This window comes from Simochromis diagramma, unplaced genomic scaffold (assembly GCF_900408965.1).
Source record: "Simochromis diagramma unplaced genomic scaffold, fSimDia1.1 OVJJ01000344.1, whole genome shotgun sequence".
In the NCBI taxonomy this organism is placed as follows: Eukaryota; Metazoa; Chordata; class Actinopteri; order Cichliformes; family Cichlidae; genus Simochromis; species Simochromis diagramma.
In genome coordinates, this window is record NW_024387375.1 from 1,389,511 (window position 1) to 1,411,915 (window position 22,405).

Here is a 22,405-nt window from a genome sequence, read left to right on the forward strand (position 1 = left end):
GCCACGTGTGTCAGTCACTGATGGGAGATCAGATTGCTGCCACTGCTGCTGCTCACCCACGACGAATCTACATCTGTACAGTATTTTTGCCTCGACGCGAGACCTTTCTTCCTTTGTGAGTTTGACGAGTATCAGCAGCGCAGGATGAGGCAGGCAGGTTCAATCCAGCTAATGTATTCAGCATGGTAAACAGGCGGAGTGAATTTGACAACAGATACGAGTTAATAAATTCAGCGCCGTCTCCGAGCAGGACAAGACTACAAAGTGAAACCATGTTTTTTGATCAAGTCACAGCGGCACACCACTTTAAACATTGATATCTTTTTATTAAGACAAGTACTCTTCTGATTTTTTTTTTCCTTTTGTAAAAATGTTGGCGTGAACCAATACAAAATATGCATGGCCATATGAGAAACATCCTCTTCACTACACAAAAGAAAATATGCCACCTGGGAATAGAGAGAAATTTAAGATTCAACAACATAAACAACCATTGTGGGGTTATAAAACAAGCGACCCACCCACCCTGCTCCCGACCCTTCCCCACGCCGCCGCCCCAGGCTTTAAACATAAAGTTCATCCAAATATCCAAGACGTTACAGATCGTTGATAAAACTTCATGTCACAGTAAATACACCATCTTCATCTATGAATGCAAACAGATGCTTGATTGACTGTCTGTGGTCACATCCTATAATTACTAAATAACCGATACTGCATGAGCAAAATGTTACAGTGGAGGAGGAGGAAGAAGAAGAGGTTTCATGAACATCATCGTGATTTTGTTGACACTGACTGTACATCATTTTTGTCTGCTTAACAAATCTAGTTTTTCTTTCTTTGTGAACTAGGTCTATGCAAAATAATTAACGTTTACTGTAACAGTGCACCATATTAAGAACACATAAACTTGTACAACTGAGAAAAACATGTACATCCTGTGGTTTCTTTACTTTTTCGAATAGCTGTGGTACTACAGTATATACTTGGGGCCATAAATTTGCATTCTACCTGAGATGCAAAAAAACACAACTATTAACACTCATGAACCTGAGAGAGTGAAAACAAACATACTCAATATCAAGTATTTCAAAATAACAAAATCAAAAACTGAATTAGAACGATGCTTCCGGCGATCTTTTAACGTTGCCCCATTAAAAGCAGCAATCACCATTTAAGATAAATATCAAATTCCAGAAAACAAAAAGGTCATGCACATAACTGTTCCCATGACACTGTAACTACAATCCAGAAAAGTTACTTTTATTGTAGCTTATTATAGCTTTAAGTACAGTATTCCTCTCTGATAATACAGTACTACAGAGCCTTGTCCTTGAAAATATCCAAATAAATAATAAATGAAGTGAAGCTGAGATAATAACACTTTTTTTGTGGTCATTAATTAAGACAAGTACTATATCCTGGAATACAACATTCTAGTCAGTGGAAGCTGCCAATACTTTTTTTCTTTTCCAGCTTTAAACTCATTCCAGCTTTTTTATGCTGCAGGTTGTAATTGTGATGCCGCGCTATGGTGCGCGGACAGACGACTGGGATGAGTATTGGCCCTGTAAGTTAGAAAGGACGGATATATACAAGGTATACTGTAAGAGTGTACATGAGGATACTGTATGATACTAACCATATGCCTCAAAATCAAAGGAGAAGGCACTAAATTAAGTCCTTCAGTCTTTTCCTTTATAATGATAAGTATCAAGAGGTGGGTTTAAGGCAGTGGTTATCCTTTTTCATAATACATTTACAGATTTTTTTTTTCCTCCATTATTTTAGGCAATACACTGAAATCACTCGCTAATTACCAAACGGATTTTCCTCTTCTAGTCAGAGATGAAGCGCGCGCCGTGTGCACACTGCCGATTTGTGTTGTCGAACAAAAAGAGAGAAATTTCTAACAGCAGACGCTTCGTCTGTGAAGGTTTGTGGCTGCAGGATGACAGTAAGAAAATTATCTTTCCCCCAAGTCTAAAGCTATCTGCAAATCTTTGATAACTTGTGAGGCCAAGAGCCCTCGCAAGTTATCAAAGGTGAAATGTCTAAACACACAGCAAGAAAATATAACTCATTCATATTTGCAGCAATACTTGTGTATGGGTAAGGGCAAAAAAAATAAAAATAAGCTGTGAATTTTTTGTTCACGTGCTGTATTGACAGAGACGTGCCTTGATATTTTACATGGGCAGGAAACACTGAAGGCCTAACATTCTTTCTTCCCTTAGATACGGCAAATAAAAGGGTAAAACCTTGGAAAATTAATAACTCAAGGCCTTTTAACATCTCCCAGTTAACTGGCCAATATAGTGTGCCATCAAATAAAGTCAGTTATTTAGCGAGAAGCTCACTGCAAAGCTCTATGCTTTACACAAGCTATACTTGCTGTATACTGTATAAGCGCACTATAATTATTAGATTTGGTCCAAGGTAGACTACGTGGGTGGTATGAAAAGGTGACAAATGTCATATTTAAAACAAAAGCGCACAGACACATGGCAGGGTATACCAACAGCTAATGAATACCTTTAAATAAAATGTTACGATCAGTGTAGCAGGACCTATTTTGTGTAAGGCGTGTATGTGTGAATGTAAAGTTTGACCCATAATAACATCTGCGAACAGAGTCTTTTGGGTCAATAACTACTGGAGAGGGGTCGAATCAGCTACACTTACAAGCTGCAGTGAAGCTCAAGGTAGCCAAGTTTCAAGCTAGCTGGCTGTTGGCTGTAGTTTTCTATTTATCATAGAGACATCAAGCTTATCTGAAGCTTAGCAAAAGGCATTGTGTAGAGTTATTCTCTCTCTATTATAGATTCATTATTTATGTATCCCAATCAGAAATGACAGAAAGGGCTATATAGAACTTAGAACTGTATATCATGGCACATTACAGCTGCCGAGATATCGTAGGTGGAGTTGGGCAAAAGCCTCTTAGCGAGTAATCGTCAGAAACCACAAAAGATTGGTTGTACTGTGTGGTTTGGTGCGAAATGGTACGTACCGCCACTTTTACATCACCTTCATGTACAAATACATTCTATGATGAGCAAAATTACTCACAACTGTTATATAAGTAATCGACACAGTGAACCTGACCTCAAAGGGGCTGAGGGAAATCTGCGCTGTAATACTTGAAACCCAATCAGACCTGCCTGTACGAGGGAATGTGGGGAGGAGGGGGGGCCTCTGATGAACTTGCAGGCACTGTTGGACTTTGACCCAGCGGGGAGAAATGTGTTGACACCGTATTCCAGTTAATGAACTCTGTAGATTGCTCCAAAAAAAGAAAAAAGCACTGAGGAGCAGGCTCATCACGCTGTATCTGGGTACATGAGCTCAAAGCTAGCTGCGGCACACATAGACGAAGCCAAATGCAACAAAAGATCAAGTGGAGTACATGATAAAAGACAAAAAAACGAATCCAATTCAACCGGCGTGTGAGGGGAAAACAACGAAACAAACAAAAGAAAGAGAACAAGGCACAAAATTGTCTGTAAAATAACTGAACTGTACAGAATAGGCCCCAGCTGTCCAGGAAGGGTCGAATAGGACACTCAGCAACACCTCTTCTTCTTACCACTTGGCCACCACGTCAGTCCAACTTTTCCCGCCTTTTTCTTTCTTCTCCTTCTCTTTAAATATTGCCCTCCCTGCCTTTAAGTCATCTTCAACCAATCAGAGTTAGACACAATGCTCCTACAGCACCACCACAACCACTATCACAACCACCAGCATCCCCACCCGTCTCTCCTGGCCTGTCCAGTTTAAATATAATACTCCTTCTTCTCGTCTGTGTTGTTGTGTCCCCCCTCCGCGTTGATGATGGCCGTATCCGCATCGGCTGCGTCGTCCGCCCCTTTGGCTTCATGCGTGAAGTAAGTTCCTGCAAAAGAGCGCACGCAAATTAGCTGCATGCCGCCTCGTCACTCTCTTGTTCACTTCAGTCCCATTGTACTCCATCGGCAACAAAGAAAAAGCAACAAAAAAAACCCACTTGAACGCTTAAGATGTGTTCATGATCAAGTATGATTGCCCTGCCGGTGCTTTACCTTTGTGTCTGGCAAAGTATCGACCAAGAACAATGAGCGCGCAGAGGATGGCAAACATCACCACAGCAACCACTCCACCGATGACAGCGTGGTCAATTTTCTGCGGTGCCCCCTCCCCGGCTCTGGAGTCTAAAAAGAGGACAATAACCGTAAATAATTTCATGATCAGCAAACCCTCTCAGGCGGCAACAAAACTAATACCTTCACAGAGACGTGGACAGCACTGGAAGCTGTGGCTATTATATCATTAGGCTGCCAAAATAAACGAAATTGGTTTGTTTTGTCTCAGAGCATTTTAGCATGACCTAACCACAGAGTGGAAACTCTTGAAAAAGCTGCCGAGGAAAAAAAGCAAGCTTATGTTATTTGCCAATGAAAAATAGATGATAAAACAGCACAAGCTGGTCCAGAGAGGAAGGTAAACTGTTCACAATATGTTGCTAAACATCCTTAAAATAAACTATAAATCATTTCAGTTTAGTTTGATTCAGCCTGCTAATAACCAAACTGATGCTTTTTACTCAGAGCAATGTTTCATTTTTCCTCACCAATATCCTTCCAGGCTGTATCTGCGGCATTATAATGCGGTTGTTTTATAAAACCGTTTAAAATTAAGCACCTGTTAATTCAAATTCAAACCCAAACCCATTCACATATTACATTTAACACTGACGTTTAACATTTTGGGGGAATAGGCAGACGGGCTTTCTCGCCAACAGTTAGATGAGAAAATCAATATCACTGTTGTGACTGCATGGTAAATAACAAGCTACAGGCTGCAGCCTGTTAGTTTAACTTAGCATAAAGCCTGTAAATGAGGGGCTGGGGGTGGGCTACTGTGGCCTACGGTAACAAAATTCCACTAATTAACCAAATTCAAGTACTGTGAATTTACAGGGACTGTGTGCCAGGCTGCTTCTCTGAGTTCTGCGGCAACTTGTTCTTTGTGCTAACTAAAGTTAACTCGCTCCTGAATGTAACATGTACAGACATGAGGGAAGCATAGATAAAGAATGAGTGAATAAGAACCTCGCAAAAGTCTCAGCCCACCCTTTATTTCTTTATATTTTGCTAGGATAGCATGAAATAGGTGCAGCAGTTACTGAAACATGCAAACAAAAATCCAAATACCGAACATAAGACAGAAATATAGTTTCTGTACTGTTACTACGAGCTTGAAAGTCAATATTTGGTATCAACAGCTTTATTCTTAACTTTGTTTTAATTTCTCTAAGTAGTCTCAGGAATAGATCTCCAGGTTCTTGAACGACATTCAAAGCTCTTGTTTGGATGTTGGCTGCCTTTTTGTTCTACTCTCTATCAAGATGATCCCACACTGCTTCAATGATGTTGAGGTCCAGACTCTGGGGAGGCTAATCTGTGATTGATAGTGTGCCACTGTGTGTTTCTATTCCAGTATGCTTTTACTACATTGGCAGTGTGAAAAATGAAGCTGTTGTCAATCAGATACTTTCCAGGTGGATTAAAATCTGACTATATTTTTCTGCATTCATAATTCCATCAGTTTTAGGAATATCTCAATACCATCCATCCATCCATCTTCATCCGCTTATCCGAGGTCGGGTCGCGGGGGTAGCAGCCTAAGCAAAGAGGTCCAGACCTCCCTCTCCCCAGCCACCTCCTCCAGCTTGTCCGGGGGAATACCAAGGCGTTCCCAGGCCAGCCGAGAGATATAATCTCTCCAGCGTGTCCTGGGTCTGCCCCGGGGCCTCCTCCCGGTGGGACATGCCTGGAACACCTCGCCCAGGAGGCGCCCAGGGGGCATCCTTGCCAGATGCCCGAACCACCTCAGCTGGCTCCTTTCGATGTGGAGCAGCAGCTGCTCTACTCTGAGCCCCTCCCGGATGGCCGAACTTCTCACCCTATCTCTAAGGGAGAGGCCAGCCACCCTTCGGAGGAAGCTCATTTCCGCCGCTTGTATCCGCGATCTCGTTCTTTCGGTCACTACCCACAGCTCGTGGCCATAGGTGAGGGTAGGGACGTAGATCGACCGGTAAATTGAGAGCTTCGCTTTTACACTCAGCTCCCTCTTCACCACGACTGACCGGTGCAGCGTCCGCATTACTGCAGCCGCAGCCCCAATCCGTCTGTCGATCTCCGGCTCCCTTCTCCCATCACTCGCGAACAAGACCCCGAGATACTTGAACTCCTCCACTATCTCAATACCTCTGGCTGAAATGCTCCAAACCATGACAGGGCTGGCTGCAGACTCACTGTTGCACCTCTCACTTGACTTCCTCCATAAATATTGACCATGATTTCAACCAAAAATGTCAACTGTTGGATTCATCACTCCATAAGACCTGTAGGAGCCAATTTTGGATTGATACCTTATGTATGCCGCTAGAGGTCACTTTTTGAGTGACCGTAATTAGTGGCAGATGTGTTTTTGATCGGAAGCAGGCAAATAGTTTGTAACCCCTGCGCTGCTATGTTAATCGTGGAATTAAAGAATCTAAAGGACAAGATGAGTACGGCTGAAGTTATTGGACTGTATCAAGTTTAATAAGTTAATTCATACCAGAGACATCGCATCACCCTCGCCAACGAACACCTCAGTGGCTTCAAGAGTAGGCTTAGCCTCTATAAGACATTAGCCTTTCTCCCTGTGTCCAAAAGGGCCAGATGCACGTATCAGGTCCTGTGTGAGGTTTTTGCTGGATTTTTTTTCTGTTTCTTAAGGACACGACTTACTATTAATCTGCTGTAGGGAGTTTAGGCCCGCCACTCCTTCTGTTGCCCTCTGTTTGTCCAGGTTTTTAAGGACCCAGCGCACACCACCCTGAGATATGCCAAGTCTCATTAGGAATCACTGGTGCACAAACACTGTCATATACTGTTGATCCTGTCATACTGTGTTATCTTTGCATTTTTCATATATTTAACTAAGAAATGGGAACAAATTATGCATTTTTGTGACAGGCTGCTAGAAACAAAGTTGTCTGTTGTATGTAGACACAACAGTGATTCATCTCTTAAGTTTGGTGAGTGAGACCATCAGAAAGTCTGGAGAACGATCGCTCAAGACTTTAATAAAATTACTAGAAAATCTGGCTCATTGAAAATAAAATATAAAGAAACTAGGGCTGGCTCGAGACTTTAAAACAGTCATTTAATTAATAAAAATATCTAATCTATTTTCTGAGCAGGTTTAGAAAAGTCACACTTCTGTCTAAGCATACATTTGTGGTGTTACACTGTTGAACCCAGCTCGTTACGTGGATATTTCTAGCGCTTCGATAGCTGATGTAGCTGCCCCTTGAGTGAGCGATGTTGAAAAATGTTTTAAGACAGTTATTTCACCATGAAACAGTAGACACTGTCTGCAATTTCAGCGAGGGTTCACACACTGTAAAATACAGTCTGATTTAAGAGGCCATTTCTGGAAGTTATAGAGCTCAATCATCAGAAATAGACACAAGTCTGGAGATAAATTGGCGCCCGGTGTCCCCATGCAGAGAAATACGTGGCTGCCTCAGGTGTCAGAGAGTATCACTGTCTAGCACTTAGCCAGATTTATCCGTGCACCACAGAAGAACATGGCAAAATTTGAAGCCTTTAAATTTCTAGTCTCAGAATAGTTCAGAGGCATTTATCAATAGTCTATATCTGTGCACATTTGGACTGATGGAGGAGTGGCGGGTGAGGGAATGGCTCCACTGTTCTTTGCTGCATGAGGGAGCAGCTCAATTTTCCATCAATCTCACTAGTCATGCTCTGAACTTGAATGATTTTGATAAAAGACGAGCGGAGAGTTCAGAATTTCTTAAAGCTGCGAGGGCGTAATAAGTCGAGTTGAAGGGTCTAAGACGAGCGATGCGGGCAGATCTCGGCCTAAAAAAACAACACCTTATTTAAGCTGCGTTCACTTAGCACCGGGACATCTTAGCAGCGGAGCTACAATGAAACTAATTAATGAGAAAAGTTGTGTTTCAGTTGAGCGCTCTCTTAAAATGGACTCGTCTTCACAGAGCAAGCCGTTGCTGTGCGTTGGGGTGTGCGAAGCAGGGATGTGCAAGGCGCAGTTTGTTTACTGTATCGAGGATGTCAGATAGCGCGGCTCATTCCCCGAGGAGAGGGAACAGCCCATGCTCCATGCTAATGAACATGCACCCACTAAATGGCCTGCGAACCGTCCTGTCTCCTCTCCCCTCCCTCGCTCACTCCCCACCCCACACCTTGCTGCCCTCACCTTGCTCCCCGCTGTCTTCCGTTTGACACATCCACCAGGAAACATGCAGGGTCTCAGCCGCCTCTGCACACCGAGGGAGAGTTTTATTTAACAGGTAGAAAAATTCGCCCAGAGTAAGCACCGAGACCTATCACAAAAATGTCAGAGAGAAACCAAAAATCCTATAATACCTACAATATCAGCTGTTATGGTTGGTTGCATTTCATGTTGCCTGCATTAAGTACACTACTCAACACTAGTTTTTATTTTTATCTCTCTGTGCTTACTGCAGAGGATGTTCTGCAAAAGCATGGTCTTAAATTTAGTATACATACAATAGATAATGAAGCCTGCAGCTTTTTGCAAGGAGATAATCAAACAGTAGCAAAATAATGCAGTGCAACACAAATGTCTGAAGTGCATTTTACAGTAATTCCTAACAGAAAGGTCAGTACCTGTGAGAAGCACTACTCTGTCTTCAGAATTCTTCTCTGTTATCAAGCAGGGTAGGTCTGCTGGTAAGATGCTACTTTTTGCTTTTTTTTGCAGTGTTTTCGGAAGTTTTTTAAGGAATCAAATCAGAGGCTAAAAGTCAGAATAAACCACACAGTTTTCACTCCGAGGAAACCAAATTTTTCCATTTTGTCAAAGAGATACTAGGTATCTTTTGGTGTCGACTCATGAGCGCTTGACCCCTTGCCATGAAGCATATTTTGAAGTGTTATTTCTTTTAGTGCTGGGCTAACATTGTGGATGATATTTACTTCAAACCACAGGTTAGCTGTGGTGCCTGAACATCATCAAAATAAGGGTTAAAACCGAAGCTAATCACTGACTTAAAACAAAGCACAGACCTCCCTAAATGCAGTGAGTGACTTTGAAAAATCTCCTGGCTGAGACAATTGTGACTAAAGCCACCAACACACCTCCAGCCTTCCTATAAGAACCAATGCCAAAGGACACCTTGTGCTTATCTCTGTGATGCCAGCAGCTTCTGACAATAAACAGCCTTTGCTACTTTGCTACATACATTTGGTGGCCATATCTAAGTCAGATGAAAGGAACCAAAAGGCTTCTTTTGGGTTCACAAAAGGTGAATTCAAGATTTTTTGAGACTTTAACAGCAATTTAACAAATGCCACCTGTGGATAGATAAGTGCCAGACAGTGAATTGCTGGATTAACCCATTTAAAAAATGACACACTTATACAAAAGTTTAATTTTTTGGCTCATCATCACTTGATGAGGAGCTTCCCGACTAAAGATCCCTATAAAAAGATTAAAAAACCACATTCTCACACAATACTCTAATGCAAGTGTAATAACATTACTACCTTTTACAAAAGGGCCTTTTGTGAATTAAATTCATGGCTTAACACCTGCAGCGCAGATCTCCAAATGAAATAAACTGAAAAAAATGATTCCAGCAAGCTGCTGAATGCTTCAGAATAATTCAACCTTGATTAAAAGAAACCAAAAAGTTCATACACATTTTATTAACTAATCCAAACACACATGTACCAAATATCAGAAGCCAATCAAGTTTAGTGTTTACTTAAAGATGTTTTGACATGCAGGCAGGTGGAATGCGCTACCTTGTGATTACTAGGAAACCTTCTTTTCCTACTTGCAGCCAGCACTTAACCTGCCAACAATGAATCCTGTATGCATGTCACAAATTACGGACACACCTCATTTGTGATCCTGTAAGGTTGTATGTCGCTCACATGAAAGACTGAGTAAGCAGAACATTGTAGAATAGCAACGTTAAATAAACAGTACAAAGGTTTCCTCTCCAGAAATGCTGATCTGTGTCTGACCCTGATCTCTGACAGGAGCAGGAGCAGATTTACCTCATAAAGTGTTACAGTAACATTACTATCATTCGTCCACATTCCTGTGATGATGCCTTTGTCACTCACTGCTCCAGCACATCCAGGATCAAGATTGTGATTCCTTCCGGCATACATGTTCAGTATATATATAATACTCGACTGTGCTAGGGGCAGGAAAAAAACTCCAAATGACAGGCAGTATTATTAAAGCAGCCTTTGTGGCCTCACTTGAATTAAGTAGAATTTGATTATGTCTGTAATGTGGCTGGTGTCCATACCGCCAGCACAGCTCTGCTCACGGCTCGGTCGGGGAGTGCTGACATGCCCACACAGGCGTCCTGACAGGATGTGCACAGCCGTGGGGATTTATGGGGGAATAAAGAGGATTTGCAACTGATGCCTGTGTCTGCACGGTGGTGAAATCTGCTCCGCTGAACTCCCAGTACCACATGCTTTACAGTCGCACCTTTCCAGCTCTGTACTGGAATGACTAATTGCCTCTCTGGTCAGTAACAGAGCATCCTATCTGACTGCTACTGTCACTGTTAGAGATCACAGCTGCAGGCCTGTCACCGGGCTGATTACATGGACACATGATTTCAGCCTTCCCATCTTTTTCTTTTAATAGTTTTCCACTCACATAATGAGGAATTTCAGCACACATGCTTCAACCCAACACACACGCGCATTATAATTTATAGATGTAATTACATGGATATAATTGAAACAATGACTCTCGTGCATTGATACAGACAAAAAAAAAAACCCTTCACTTGCACTGAATAGAGCCTCAGAGTAACTATTTCCAGGACAAGGGCAGGACAATGAAGCATTGCTGCAGAGTAAACTTAAGGACTGTCAATAGCCATTTTTACTGCATTGAACTGCTAACATCCGCAGCTTTTGTATTTGTTGCCATTCGAAAAGGAAATGAACGTAATGAAATGAGCATACGTGGGCAATCTCCACCAAATCATTTTTTTGTATTGCTGTTGTAGCAGACCGTCAATAGAGCACAACATTGTCCTCAGCTGAATTCCAATGTCAATGCTCGCCCGCTAAATAGATTCCCCGTGTCTTTTGTAATAACCCAAACAATGATTCGAAGATGTACCAATACAACAGTGACATTTAACAGAGGTGCTCAGATGCAAGTGAAGGCCTGACTGCAACTAATAAAAACTGAAGCTGAATGGAAGCTATGCCATTGAACTTAACCTCCCTGTTTATTGTATCTTTTGAGACTGGCAAATTTTTTGCACACAATAGGAAGAAGTACCCATGGACACTTCATCCTTTCTGTTTTGTGTGCTTTCACCCCAGTTAAGATCAAGGCAAGGGAAAAGGTTGACAAAATAATCAAATCCTTTCTCTTTTGCTAGAGTTTGCTAGAGTTGACCAAGGTGAGGTGCCACAAAAGACACAGTGTGAGAAACATAACATTCAGCCTTGAAACCCTAATGTGCCAAGAACACTCCTATCTATCTATCTATCTATCTATCTATCTATATCTATCTATCTATCTATCTATCTATCTATCTATCTATCTATCTATCTATCTATCTATCTATCATGGCATGAGGTAGCCTTTTAACTTCAGGGTGGGTTGGCATACTAACCATTTCCCTGGAGACCAATTAAAATGGACCATTAAAATATATATTTTTTCTGTTTCTAATAACTCTTTTAAATAAATAAAAAAAGGCAGGAAGGGAAAAAAAACAATTGCGAATGGGAGTCAGAGTAAACAAACGTGAGAAAAAACCTAATTAGCATTTCTAAATGATTCTTTAATTTTTCCAATGAAATACTTCAAAGAAAAAAAATGATACATGCGAGAGTTAAAACAACGCTGGTAAATGTTTAATGACTAATTATGCTGAATACTAAATGCACTCCTAACAGTCTTTGTTGAAGTCAATAGCGTACAGGAGTTAAGACTTGACGCCCAAGACTAAACAGAAGTGGAAAACCTGTCAATGACTAAACTGCTGGAAAACATGCTTGAAAACTTGCCAGAGATGGATTCCTAAAATACTGTCTGGCATTACATTGCGTGACTTATTCACTAAAAAACAGACAAACCCATGTTCAGGTCGGGCCCTGAAGTCATGTTTGTATTCAGTGCAGCTGCATGTTAAAGTCATAAAGATCTATAAATCCCTGACAGCTTCGCCAAGCACGTAATAAACCTACATTATTGTTAGTAGTATTATTAAGTCCAAAGGGTGCTGTATAGAAGCCAGTGTGGTGTTTACTTGCAAAGCTTATTGGCAGCTAATTTACAGCTTTGCACCTTCTATAAACCAGAAGGATGAAGACTTAAGAAATCCACCTTTAACTCATAACAACCCAAAGCCATGTTTAGTTAGCGAAAGAAATATTGTGTTTAATTGTGTTGTAATCCTACATAAATTATTTATTATTTAGTGAATAATTCTAGTCACGTTTGCAACCTAAAGATTTGTTTCCTCTCCAAACAGTGTCTGCAGGTCATTTCAGGTTAAACAACACCCAGCAACAAGCTATTATAGCATGAATGTAGCTGGAGAAGCTGGTGCTGTTTAAGCTCACATGACTGCATTAACATTTTTATCAACTCAAATCTTAAGAACAATTTTCAGCGAGGATATCGAGCTGAAACTGTAAAATTATGGGTAACAAAAAAGAAAAAATTAACCCCAACCTCCTTCCCGCCTTTCCTTTGGTCCTACAGATTAATCAGCAGAGGTTCTGCTGCAGCATGATAAACAACAATTTACTCTGGACTGCAGATACGCTGAAACATAGGGTGTGTTCAATCAAGTCTACAAGATAATTCCCTGTTCCATGTCTTTCCTCTGGCTCCTCTCAGCAAGCTGGGGGAAAGGGAGGGGGTGGGTTACTGGAGGCTTAGCCAGGATATGATGTCCCTGCCTTGGATCATCTCTGAGCATCTGACGAGCTGGAGCATTATCGCCACAGACTCCCTTTATTCCTCCAGAGCTCGAGATTCTGGATAAATTCTGACCCTCTGCCCACAAAAAAAACACCCACTGACAGCATGCTAGATGCATACTATTTTTTTTGTTTCTGTGACGCTGTGAATGTCAGTGGTCCATCCTGAAGACAACATTCTCCTTCTTTCAAACTGAAATGAATTTCTCCCGAACAGCCACATACTAAGTGCATTTAGCGCGATATGTCTGGCGCAAGTTCAAGCAGTGACTTATCTCTCCCCGGTGGTCGACACAGACACACAAACACACACTCTCTGCATCTTTTCAGACACTGGAAGACCTGACAAAATGAACTCCTGTGAAACTTTCTGAACATGAAACAGCACAGAAGGCAAACAACTGTGACTTTCTGTGCTTTAGGTCTGGGGGTGATGCTTCTGAGGCTTCACCAAGGGGAAAAAACATCACCAAAAAAATATTTTAAAAATAAATAAAAAAGTCTACCAAGCAAAATAACATTTTTTCAATTTTTTTGATCCACAAAAAGGAGCAGGAGTTGGTTGACTGCTTTCAGAAATCCTCCTACATACCTGGTCTCATTCCCAACTCATATACTGATGCTTAGTCCCTTTGGCATCACATTTTAATGCACCAGGTACCACCTTAGAGTAATTTTTCAAGGTTCTGGGCAGTTTGTGAGGCCATAGCCAAAGATGGTAATGGCAGAGAAGCCTGCCTTCTCATGTGGACTTATGCTGGTTGTTACACTTCATCATCCCACAAAATGGTAATCTGAACCCCTGCTAGTCATAAAATGTGTATGTGGTGCGTTGAAAGTCAAAAAAGTGTACGCCTCACAGACTTTCTTAAACAGAACATATTTATGTATTTATTTATTTTATTGAATACATCTGTCCAAGTGACTCTTCTCAGTCTCTACATATATATTAAAAACTCCATGCAAAGGCCGACTGTAACCTCACAGAGAGAATAAAATAATGGACATAGTTACCGTGACAGCACCCATGGGAAATCCTTTTTTGAAGCAGGACATGACCATGACCGTAACTTTGTGCTGAACATTGGGGGGGTCAAGATCTCAGTCTAGATAAATAAATAAATCTGGGTAAATTCCCTGATGATTAGCAACTATTTTGCTGGTAATACCTGAAATGAGTAAAGAAAATCAACAGCCTATTTATGCAAGATACTTGATAATTCTTATATTTGTTGGGTCTGATTATTGGGGAGGTCATAACCCCCCTAACCCCCCTGGAAATTACGCCCCTGGACATGACCACAAAAGAGTAGCTCAGGCTGTTAATCTCCAACTCCACCAATGAGCATACTCTGGATAACCCTTCTTTCTGAAAAGTACGATGCGAATTTACAAAATGGGCCTAATTCTTGTTTCATTTTTTTTTTTTTTTTACATGAGGGACCGAGCCCATAAACTCAGCAGCAAACTGTTCACTGAGGTCAAATTAGAAAGTTGTTCGCTCACAGCCATCGATAGTACCGAAGGCAACCCCGAAGACAAAGTTTTGCAACCCAAAATATCGCCCTCTGGTGGCCACTAAAACAAATGCAGGTTTAAGGCACTTCCAAAGCTTGACTGATGTTAAATTTTTAAGACTGATGCCAATAACAGCAGTCGGTTGTTTAAAAATCCAATAGACACATGAAACATAAACATATTTCTCTAAAGTTTGTGATGTTTAGTTATTCATTAGCCTTTACTAAAATAATATGACATCAGACAAATATGGCAGTTTAGAAATAATCTTCTTTCAATGTCACAACAAGTTGTCAATGAGCAATTGCTTCGATCTGCTTCGATCAAACACATGTTGCTAACAGGAAAGTTGCACAGTGCCTTCTGGCAGAGAAACTATGCAACTATGCAAAATTATTTATAGTTTACAATTTTGTGAAGTTTTTAATCAGTTTGTAAGCTACATAATTATGTTTGGTTTTGTAAGGAACACTACAAGGATATGTGAGCAACTAAAGTAGCTAAAATAAATGCTACCAAACTAAAACAAAATAAATGCTACCAAAGATTTACTGTACTGTACCTTTAAAATCACTAAGGATCACATACAGTAGCTAAAGAAGTTCAGTTGCCTCTGATTACAAAAAAAACCCCTACAGCTGGTGGTGGCCATGCCAAGTCATACGAGTCTAAATGAATGAATAAGAAATTGTTCTGTATACTTTATTGGAGAGAGGAAAATGCTTTACTTTGCTGTTATGCTGATTAAGGTAGCGCAAACCAATCTACCGCAAGCCAGCTTAGCATTGCCCCTGTGACAGGGTATTTAGAAGAGTAGTGAACTGCAAGAAAGCTCAATTACATCCTCCCAGCATGTACTGAATAAATCACGTTAAATCCTCTTTTCAAGCCTGTCTTTCGGAAATTACTGGAATGTTACAGCAGAAAACACAGAGGCGACTGCAGCAGAGTAACTCCGAGGAGAAGAGCTTAGAGAAAACTGCAGAGTAATGCACAGCTTTGCAAAGCAACTTCCTGTTGTGACTCTGCCACGCCCAGAGAGAGTCAGAAAGCTGAAATGAGGCTGTAACCATGCAGTGCGATCACTGACATGCAGTACTGCAGATAGTGAGGACACATAAGGAAATATTTCTTAACTTGCTCTGGGGAAGAGCTGTGTCATAGCGGTTTATGGAGGTGATCTCGCACATATAGCCCTGTTTTTAGTAAATGAATGCATAATGCACACAAATACTGCTTAAAGGCCGGTGATCCAGTGACTGTATAAATGAATGCTGTCTGGAAGCATCCCCCTCTTTAGACTCCCGTAGCTTTTTGTTGCACTCTTTCCAACTTATTGGTTGCTTTTTGCTTTTTTATGACTTTATGAATTGCAGAGTGGTCAGAACAAAAGAGGAAAATTGACATAACTCTAAAGTAGCTATTGATAAACTGATCTATTCTTTAAGGATAGTTTTTGTATTGAAATGTCACATTCTGGCATATCTAAATGTCAGCTCCCAAGGTTGCCTCACCATCTGTCTAGCCTTAACGGTGCTTTTGAAATAATAGCAAAACTTAAAAAAAAAAAAGGTTTATATTGAAATGAATGGGTTTTTTTTTTTATTTTTTCAGCCGGGGTAAATCAAAGCGTAGAATCCAGCACACAGATGATGCCAAAAGGGTGCTCTGCTAAAAACACTGCAAATGAACTGCCTTTCATTGAGTTCATATGTGTTTGAGAAAATAGTTATTGATGTTTTTTGGCCTCGCAAAGACGAAATGTGACTGGCATTTGTAGAGGAGATGTAAAGGGCATTATAATATGATGGATGGGCCGGTTGAGATATAGCTGCAGATGCTGATAAGATAGCAGAGCAGCAACGCGGAGTCTCTAAATTTTCTCAGATCAAGATCATGTGACTGGAAAAGCCTGTGACAGGTGTCTCTGGCAGCCCTGCACTGCCTGTTGTCATTGTCACCTATCAGAGGCACTATCTGATTAAAACTGGCCATCCACAGTCTCTTAGCTGTAGGTACAAACCAGCGTTCACTCTCTCGCTCTCTCCAAACATCTTATCGCACTTGCATGCAGGCTCTCTCTCTCTCTCTCTCTCTCTCACATTCACACGCACACACACACACACAACTATTAGGAGGGACAGCAGTGGGGGCATACAGTACCTTGCGTGTTGACTGGGTTGGTGGTGGGTGTGGGGATAGTAGTGGGAGCATCTAGATGAAAAAGAGTAAAAAATAAAGAACATGTATAAGAAATAAAGAAAGACAAGAGTAAAGAAAGAGACAAAAGTCATTGAAGATGAAAAGCTATACTATAAAAATTATGACATGCACACATTTTAGCTACGGTGTGAGTTACTGTAAGGTCATGCCCGTAGCTTTGAGACTGGTTCAAGGACAGAGCAACACTTTTTAAGTTTATCTTAAAACAGAAGTCAGGTACAAAGTCAGGCACCCGTGTGAACATTTAAACATCGTTTGCACTGTTAATTCATCCTCTTCTTACTGGTCCTAATGCAGAAGTTCTCCAATCAATTTAAGTGATTTGATACTTTTTTTTTTTGCAAAACACAAGAAAAAGAAAAAAGAAAAAGAAAGAAATTCAAAACTTTTACAGGGCCTTGCCAATGTCAGTTAAATCAAAATCAATCAAGCACCTTTCAAAGTCACATTTTTTAAGTTATGAAATCTTTTTGTCTAACTAATCATCTGCTGCAGCTCTACAGAGAAACACTGCCCAGGAAACAAAAGGAGGAAATTGGGTTCTAAAAGAATTTGACTTTAGAGGATAGTCTCTTATTCAAGCCGGGGCACAGAAGATAAACTTTGTTTTGCAAAAATCGGGACTGCTTTTGTTCTCAATTTATTTTACTGGAAACGCCTAAGTAGCACGGACCAGTATGAGTCGGAAGATTAGAGCAAACAAACATGTGTTCATGTTCGTATGGACACCTGACTGGTGTTTTAATACAGACATGGAAAAATGTGAACCTGTCCTTCAAGCAAAAGCTGTGATGTAAAAGCTAACATCAGCATGTTAACATGCTCAAGCAACAGTGCTAACATGCTGATGTTTCAGAGGTAACATTTTTACCATGTTTGTCATATTAGTTTGTCCAGACGTAGGGGGGATGCAGGGTGGTGGTGAGGTGCAGTGTCTGAACTAAATTTAAATGGCAAACCATCAAGTAATTGTTGAGATAGAAAAGTCCGAGAATCAAGTCATCCAGAGTCATCCTCTGGTGAATCGACATTGCGTTTTCTTGCTTGGGATGACCATCGTAATACACAATCATACACTTGGCTTTTAAAAATAAGCCTTCAACTGCCACGTGGAAAAACTGCTTGTAAAATGTCCACAGGCGTCGTCACCTACAGCACCCTGGAAACCCAGAAAACTGAGCCTTGTAACAGTTTTATGAAAACATGTATTTTAACCTTTATCTTTTCCTAAACAAGTGCTAAAGTTTTTGTGCCTAAACTTAACTGAGCAGAACCAATGAAACAAGCAAAAGAGTAAGTAAGAGTAAATTTCAAACTTCAAACCAGACAAACTTAAAATGGTCCAAGCCAATCACATGGCAGTACCTCAATGTATTTAGGCATGCGCATATGGCGAAGGTGACCTGCTCAAGTTCAAACTGAACATCAAAAAGGGGAAGAAAGGTGACTTAAGTGACTTTGGTTGCTGGTGCCAGACTGAGTATTTCATAAAATGCTAATCTACTGGGATCTCTAGTGTAAAGAGACAATAGCCCAAAAAAGAGAAAATAACCAGTGAGTGGCAGTTCTGTTGACGTCAATGCCAGAAGTCAAAGAAGACTGGTCACACGGCTTTAAGCTACTAACAGTAATTCAAATAACCCCTTGTTACAACAAAGATATGCAGAAGAACATCCCAGAATACTCAACCCCGAAGCAGATGGGCTACAGCAGCAGAAAATCACACTGGGTGCCACTCGTTTAAGCCAAGAACAGGAAAGACAGCCGAAGATTCAGGCAAACTCATCAAAACTAGACAGCAGAAGATTGGAAAACATTGCCTGGTCTGATGAGTTTTGATATCTGCTGTACCACCTGCAGATGGTAGGGTCAGAATTATAAACAACACAAAAGCATGAATCCATCCTACCTTCTAGCAACAGTTCAGGCTGCTGCCGGTGGTGGTGTAATATTGTAGCGGGGTATCTTCTTGGCACACTTTGGGCCGCTCATTTAATGCCACAGCCTACCTGAGTATTGTTGCTGGCTATGCCGATCTTCTTATGGCTGCTTCAAGCAGCATAATGCACCATGCCACAGAGCTCAAATCATCTCAAAGTGGATTCTTGAACACAACAAATAATTCACGGTGCTAATATTGCCCCCACAGTCTTCAGATCTCAGTCTGATGGAGCACCTTTAGGATGCGGCAGACCAGAAATCTGCAGCGAAAGTGTGACGCCATCGTGTCTATATGGACCAAAATCTCTGAGGAATGTTCCCAACACCTCGTTGAACCTGTGTCATGAAGAATTAAAGCAGATCTGACGACAAATGGAGTCCAACTTGGTAATGTGTACCTAATAAAGTGACCGTATTTAAAAACATTGTCCTTTTTCAGACATTTAGTGAATGATGGTACATTTCACTAAAAACAACCTCATAGTGTTTCTACAGGTAAGCCAAGAAATGAAAGTATTTAGCACACATCATCTGGGGATCATGAATAGGTGAATACCAAAACCCCATTAAGTAGTCGCTGAGCCCAAACAGTCATGTCACTATCATGGCTAAAAATACAATAAAAAAGGCATTAACATTTCACTATACAGGGGTTGTTGTATTATATTTCATAATGACAAGCTATTATATTTCTTTATTTGTAAAAAAAAAAAAAAAAATTCTAATTAAGTATGAATAATAATGCCTGGCAATCATGCAAAGGTATTACTATTTTCCACAGTCTCAATAATTGAGTCAGGCTGCAAATTAAAGCACTTTGGTGGTCTCCCGCTGCAGCACAGCAGAGCCCTGAGTTGCATCCCCTGCCCCACACTGTACTGATTAGGCCTGTCACTAACCCCCAAACAAAATAATCAAAAAGACAGAATGGAGGGCAATTCAGGTATGCAATAGTACTAAGGAGGGCTGAAAGCTTCCTCATCAGGGGAATATATGCCAGGCTCTGGTGCAGAGGGAAGATAGCACGACCCCTTGCTGTGGGAGAGTCACAGCAGGGGAAATTGGCTGGCTGTCTCCATGCCTTTACTGTCTGCACTCCATCAAAAGACAGCAGTGGGGGACCACACACTCCCAAACTAATGATAAAACATCAAGGACAGCATAATGTTGCCGCCGGGGATGGAGTGTATGGCAGAGGTGGTGCTGATGGTGGTAGGGTGTAGCATCGGGTATCAGGAAGAGATTCGGCTCTGACAGTATTTGAAAAGGGGGGTGGGCTAGATTTCTTTCCCTGTGACCGAAGGCAGTGTGATAGCTGAAATGTCAGTGTCTGGAAGAGGGAAATTGGCCATTCAGGGATGAGGGTCTTCACAAAGGCCGGGATAGGATGTGGCACATATAATATCCAGACGAACAAGAATTCTCCATGGGCAATTTCCAGGCTGAATGACTCTGGGCTCAGCATTATGAGGGCTGAAATATGAGTGTATTTTTGAGAGACCATATTTTCAGGGAGCATTTGTATCAGTGAAGAATTTGATATGAGAGAATTTAACCATAAAGTGAAACAATGTAGGAGAAATTGTTTATCTATGCCTGCTTACACCTGCCTGCCAACATGACGGCGTGGAATGTATTTTACTTGTTTCTTGTTTTCTCTGCTTACTTCTCTTAGTTAAAAGTGCCCTTTATATAAAGTTTTGCAGAGGTATTCTATAAAAACACACACAGATAAAAAAAAGCCTGTAAAAGAGGTTGCATCAATTTATCTAACGATTTCACTTTTTTTTTCTTATCGCGACGAAAAAAAATCGGCAAGCTGTTGTGTTGAAACTCATTCCACACTGTGTTGCATGTTTCATAAAATCAGTGTGATTCACAAGGACACAGTTTCCCGACAGCCTTTCATAAGAACAAGGAGACCCACGAGCCCCGTCATGTTATGTCGAAACCCTGATAAACCCTAAATTCCCAGTGCTTGTGAAGCTTTGATTTATTTTTTATTTTTTTTGTCTGTAGAGGATTTTTTGGGTCAGGAAGTCAAGTGCGGGCTTAACCATGGTGGCAAAGTGAGGGTTGTTTTCCTGCCAACGGGCAGCATGTGTGAGTTATAGCATCAGGTCACCTCTATGAGAGAAAGGCCTCTCTCTGACCAGCTCTCCCTAACAACACACACCAGCCAGAGGGCACAATTCACAGCCTGTTGAAGACACACCCTTGTGGAGAACAGCATGACAAGCCTCTTTTTCAGCCTTTCAACTGGCCACATACAATACGAGCACTACAATGGGGCTTGATTTGACGTGAATTTACATCGGTCTCACACCTGTCCCGGCTGTCACGCAGTGAAAGGTCATTAGTCTTTTTGAAATAGGAAGAGCCCGAAGGACCAGTGCTGGTAGAGGGTGGCAACAGGCTGAAACTGATAGACAATTCAGGCCCAGCTCTATCAATAATTCTGCAAGCAAATATTTATCAAGTACAAAACAGCTCATTAAAATAAAACTATTGGTTGCATGCCCTTAGTTAAATAAAATACTTTTTTTTGCGACAGGCGTGTGATGGCTTTAGCAGGAGCTCGCAAATAGCAAAACAAAGCAAAACTGGCAGATAAGAGAGGGAAAATTGCATTTTACAACAGAAAAATATGAGCCTAATGCTAGCTGGCCAGATAAGAGGGGTGCACTGGTGGACAGTTGAAATTGCTGTTGTGCATTGCTGCTGGAAAGCTACGGGAAAAAAATGGCACAAGGTTATCACGCAAAGAGCAATGCATGTTGCAGAGACACACATTAATTAAGCTACTGTTGCAAGCATGATTAGTCTGGGACAACAAACTCTCACGTGGACCACAACATGATTTTTTTCTGGCATTAAATCCTCCAGAAAACAGGAGTGGGAGTCGCAGATATAATTATATGCAGTTTGAGCACCTTTTACCAATCTCCTGTGTCTCATTACGGAGAGCTAAAGTCATGGAGCGTCCAACATTTGCACACCAGAGAAATGGTGTTTAATGGAAATTGGTAAAATATGTGGATAGGAAGTTACTAATTGAAGGAGTCATGGCCAAAGGCACAAACACTGACAACGCAGACACTGTAGCTTTTATTCGGGACCGGAGAACATTCGCTTCCCGTGGCTTTCAGTCATTCACGTAAGTGTTATGGGTGCAGAATGAATCAAATGATACATGAATTTAACAGCAGTAGACACGCATCATGCATGAGTTCCTAAATGCCCGCAGGCGATTCAGTCGAAACTTCTGAACTATTAGAATATTATATTACTTTCAAGATCTGTGATGGGGAGTCAAAAAATGCTTATGCCACTTGTTCAAAATCGGAGAGGATTTGATTCGAGAGAGTACAATAAATCTTTGATTCCGAGGAATCTTTACACAGCAATTAGAAATTTAGCCGTGGTAGCTTGAATAACGCTGCCTTGAGTGAGCTATTTGCTGGCATATGCTGTCCTTTTGTTTGGAAGTGATCATTATAGGCCCATTGGGAACAAGCAGATGCCATCATCTGCCTGGCAGAGCACAAACCATGGGGCGTCAGAGTTATGGGAGTTACAGGAAATCTACGTCATGGTGACAAAGTCACGCGTGTCAGCTGGTGAAATAAACACATTATTCCTCGAGCAACCTATGGAACTGCTGAATGTCAGACATACAGTGATGAGGAATTCTGTGT

General features: G+C 41.2%; 1 protein-coding gene across 3 annotated transcripts in view; it reads right to left on the reverse strand.

Moving 5' to 3' along the window:
- Positions 1 to 304: 304 nt before the first annotated feature.
- Positions 305 to 22,405, reverse strand: part of cadm1b (cell adhesion molecule 1b) — a 165,875-nt gene continuing 143,774 nt past the window's right edge. The window contains exons 8-10 of one of the 3 annotated variants that reach the window (XM_040009224.1): positions 16,707 to 16,757; positions 4,062 to 4,190; positions 305 to 3,895 (exon numbers count right to left, since the gene is read on the reverse strand). In XM_040009224.1, coding sequence (XP_039865158.1) covers positions 3,777 to 3,895; positions 4,062 to 4,190; positions 16,707 to 16,757 — 299 coding nt within the window. In that variant the 3' untranslated portion in view covers positions 305 to 3,776. The remainder of the gene's footprint in view (positions 3,896 to 4,061; positions 4,191 to 16,706; positions 16,758 to 22,405) is intronic. The other 2 variants (XM_040009223.1, XM_040009225.1) reach the window with 2 other exon arrangements.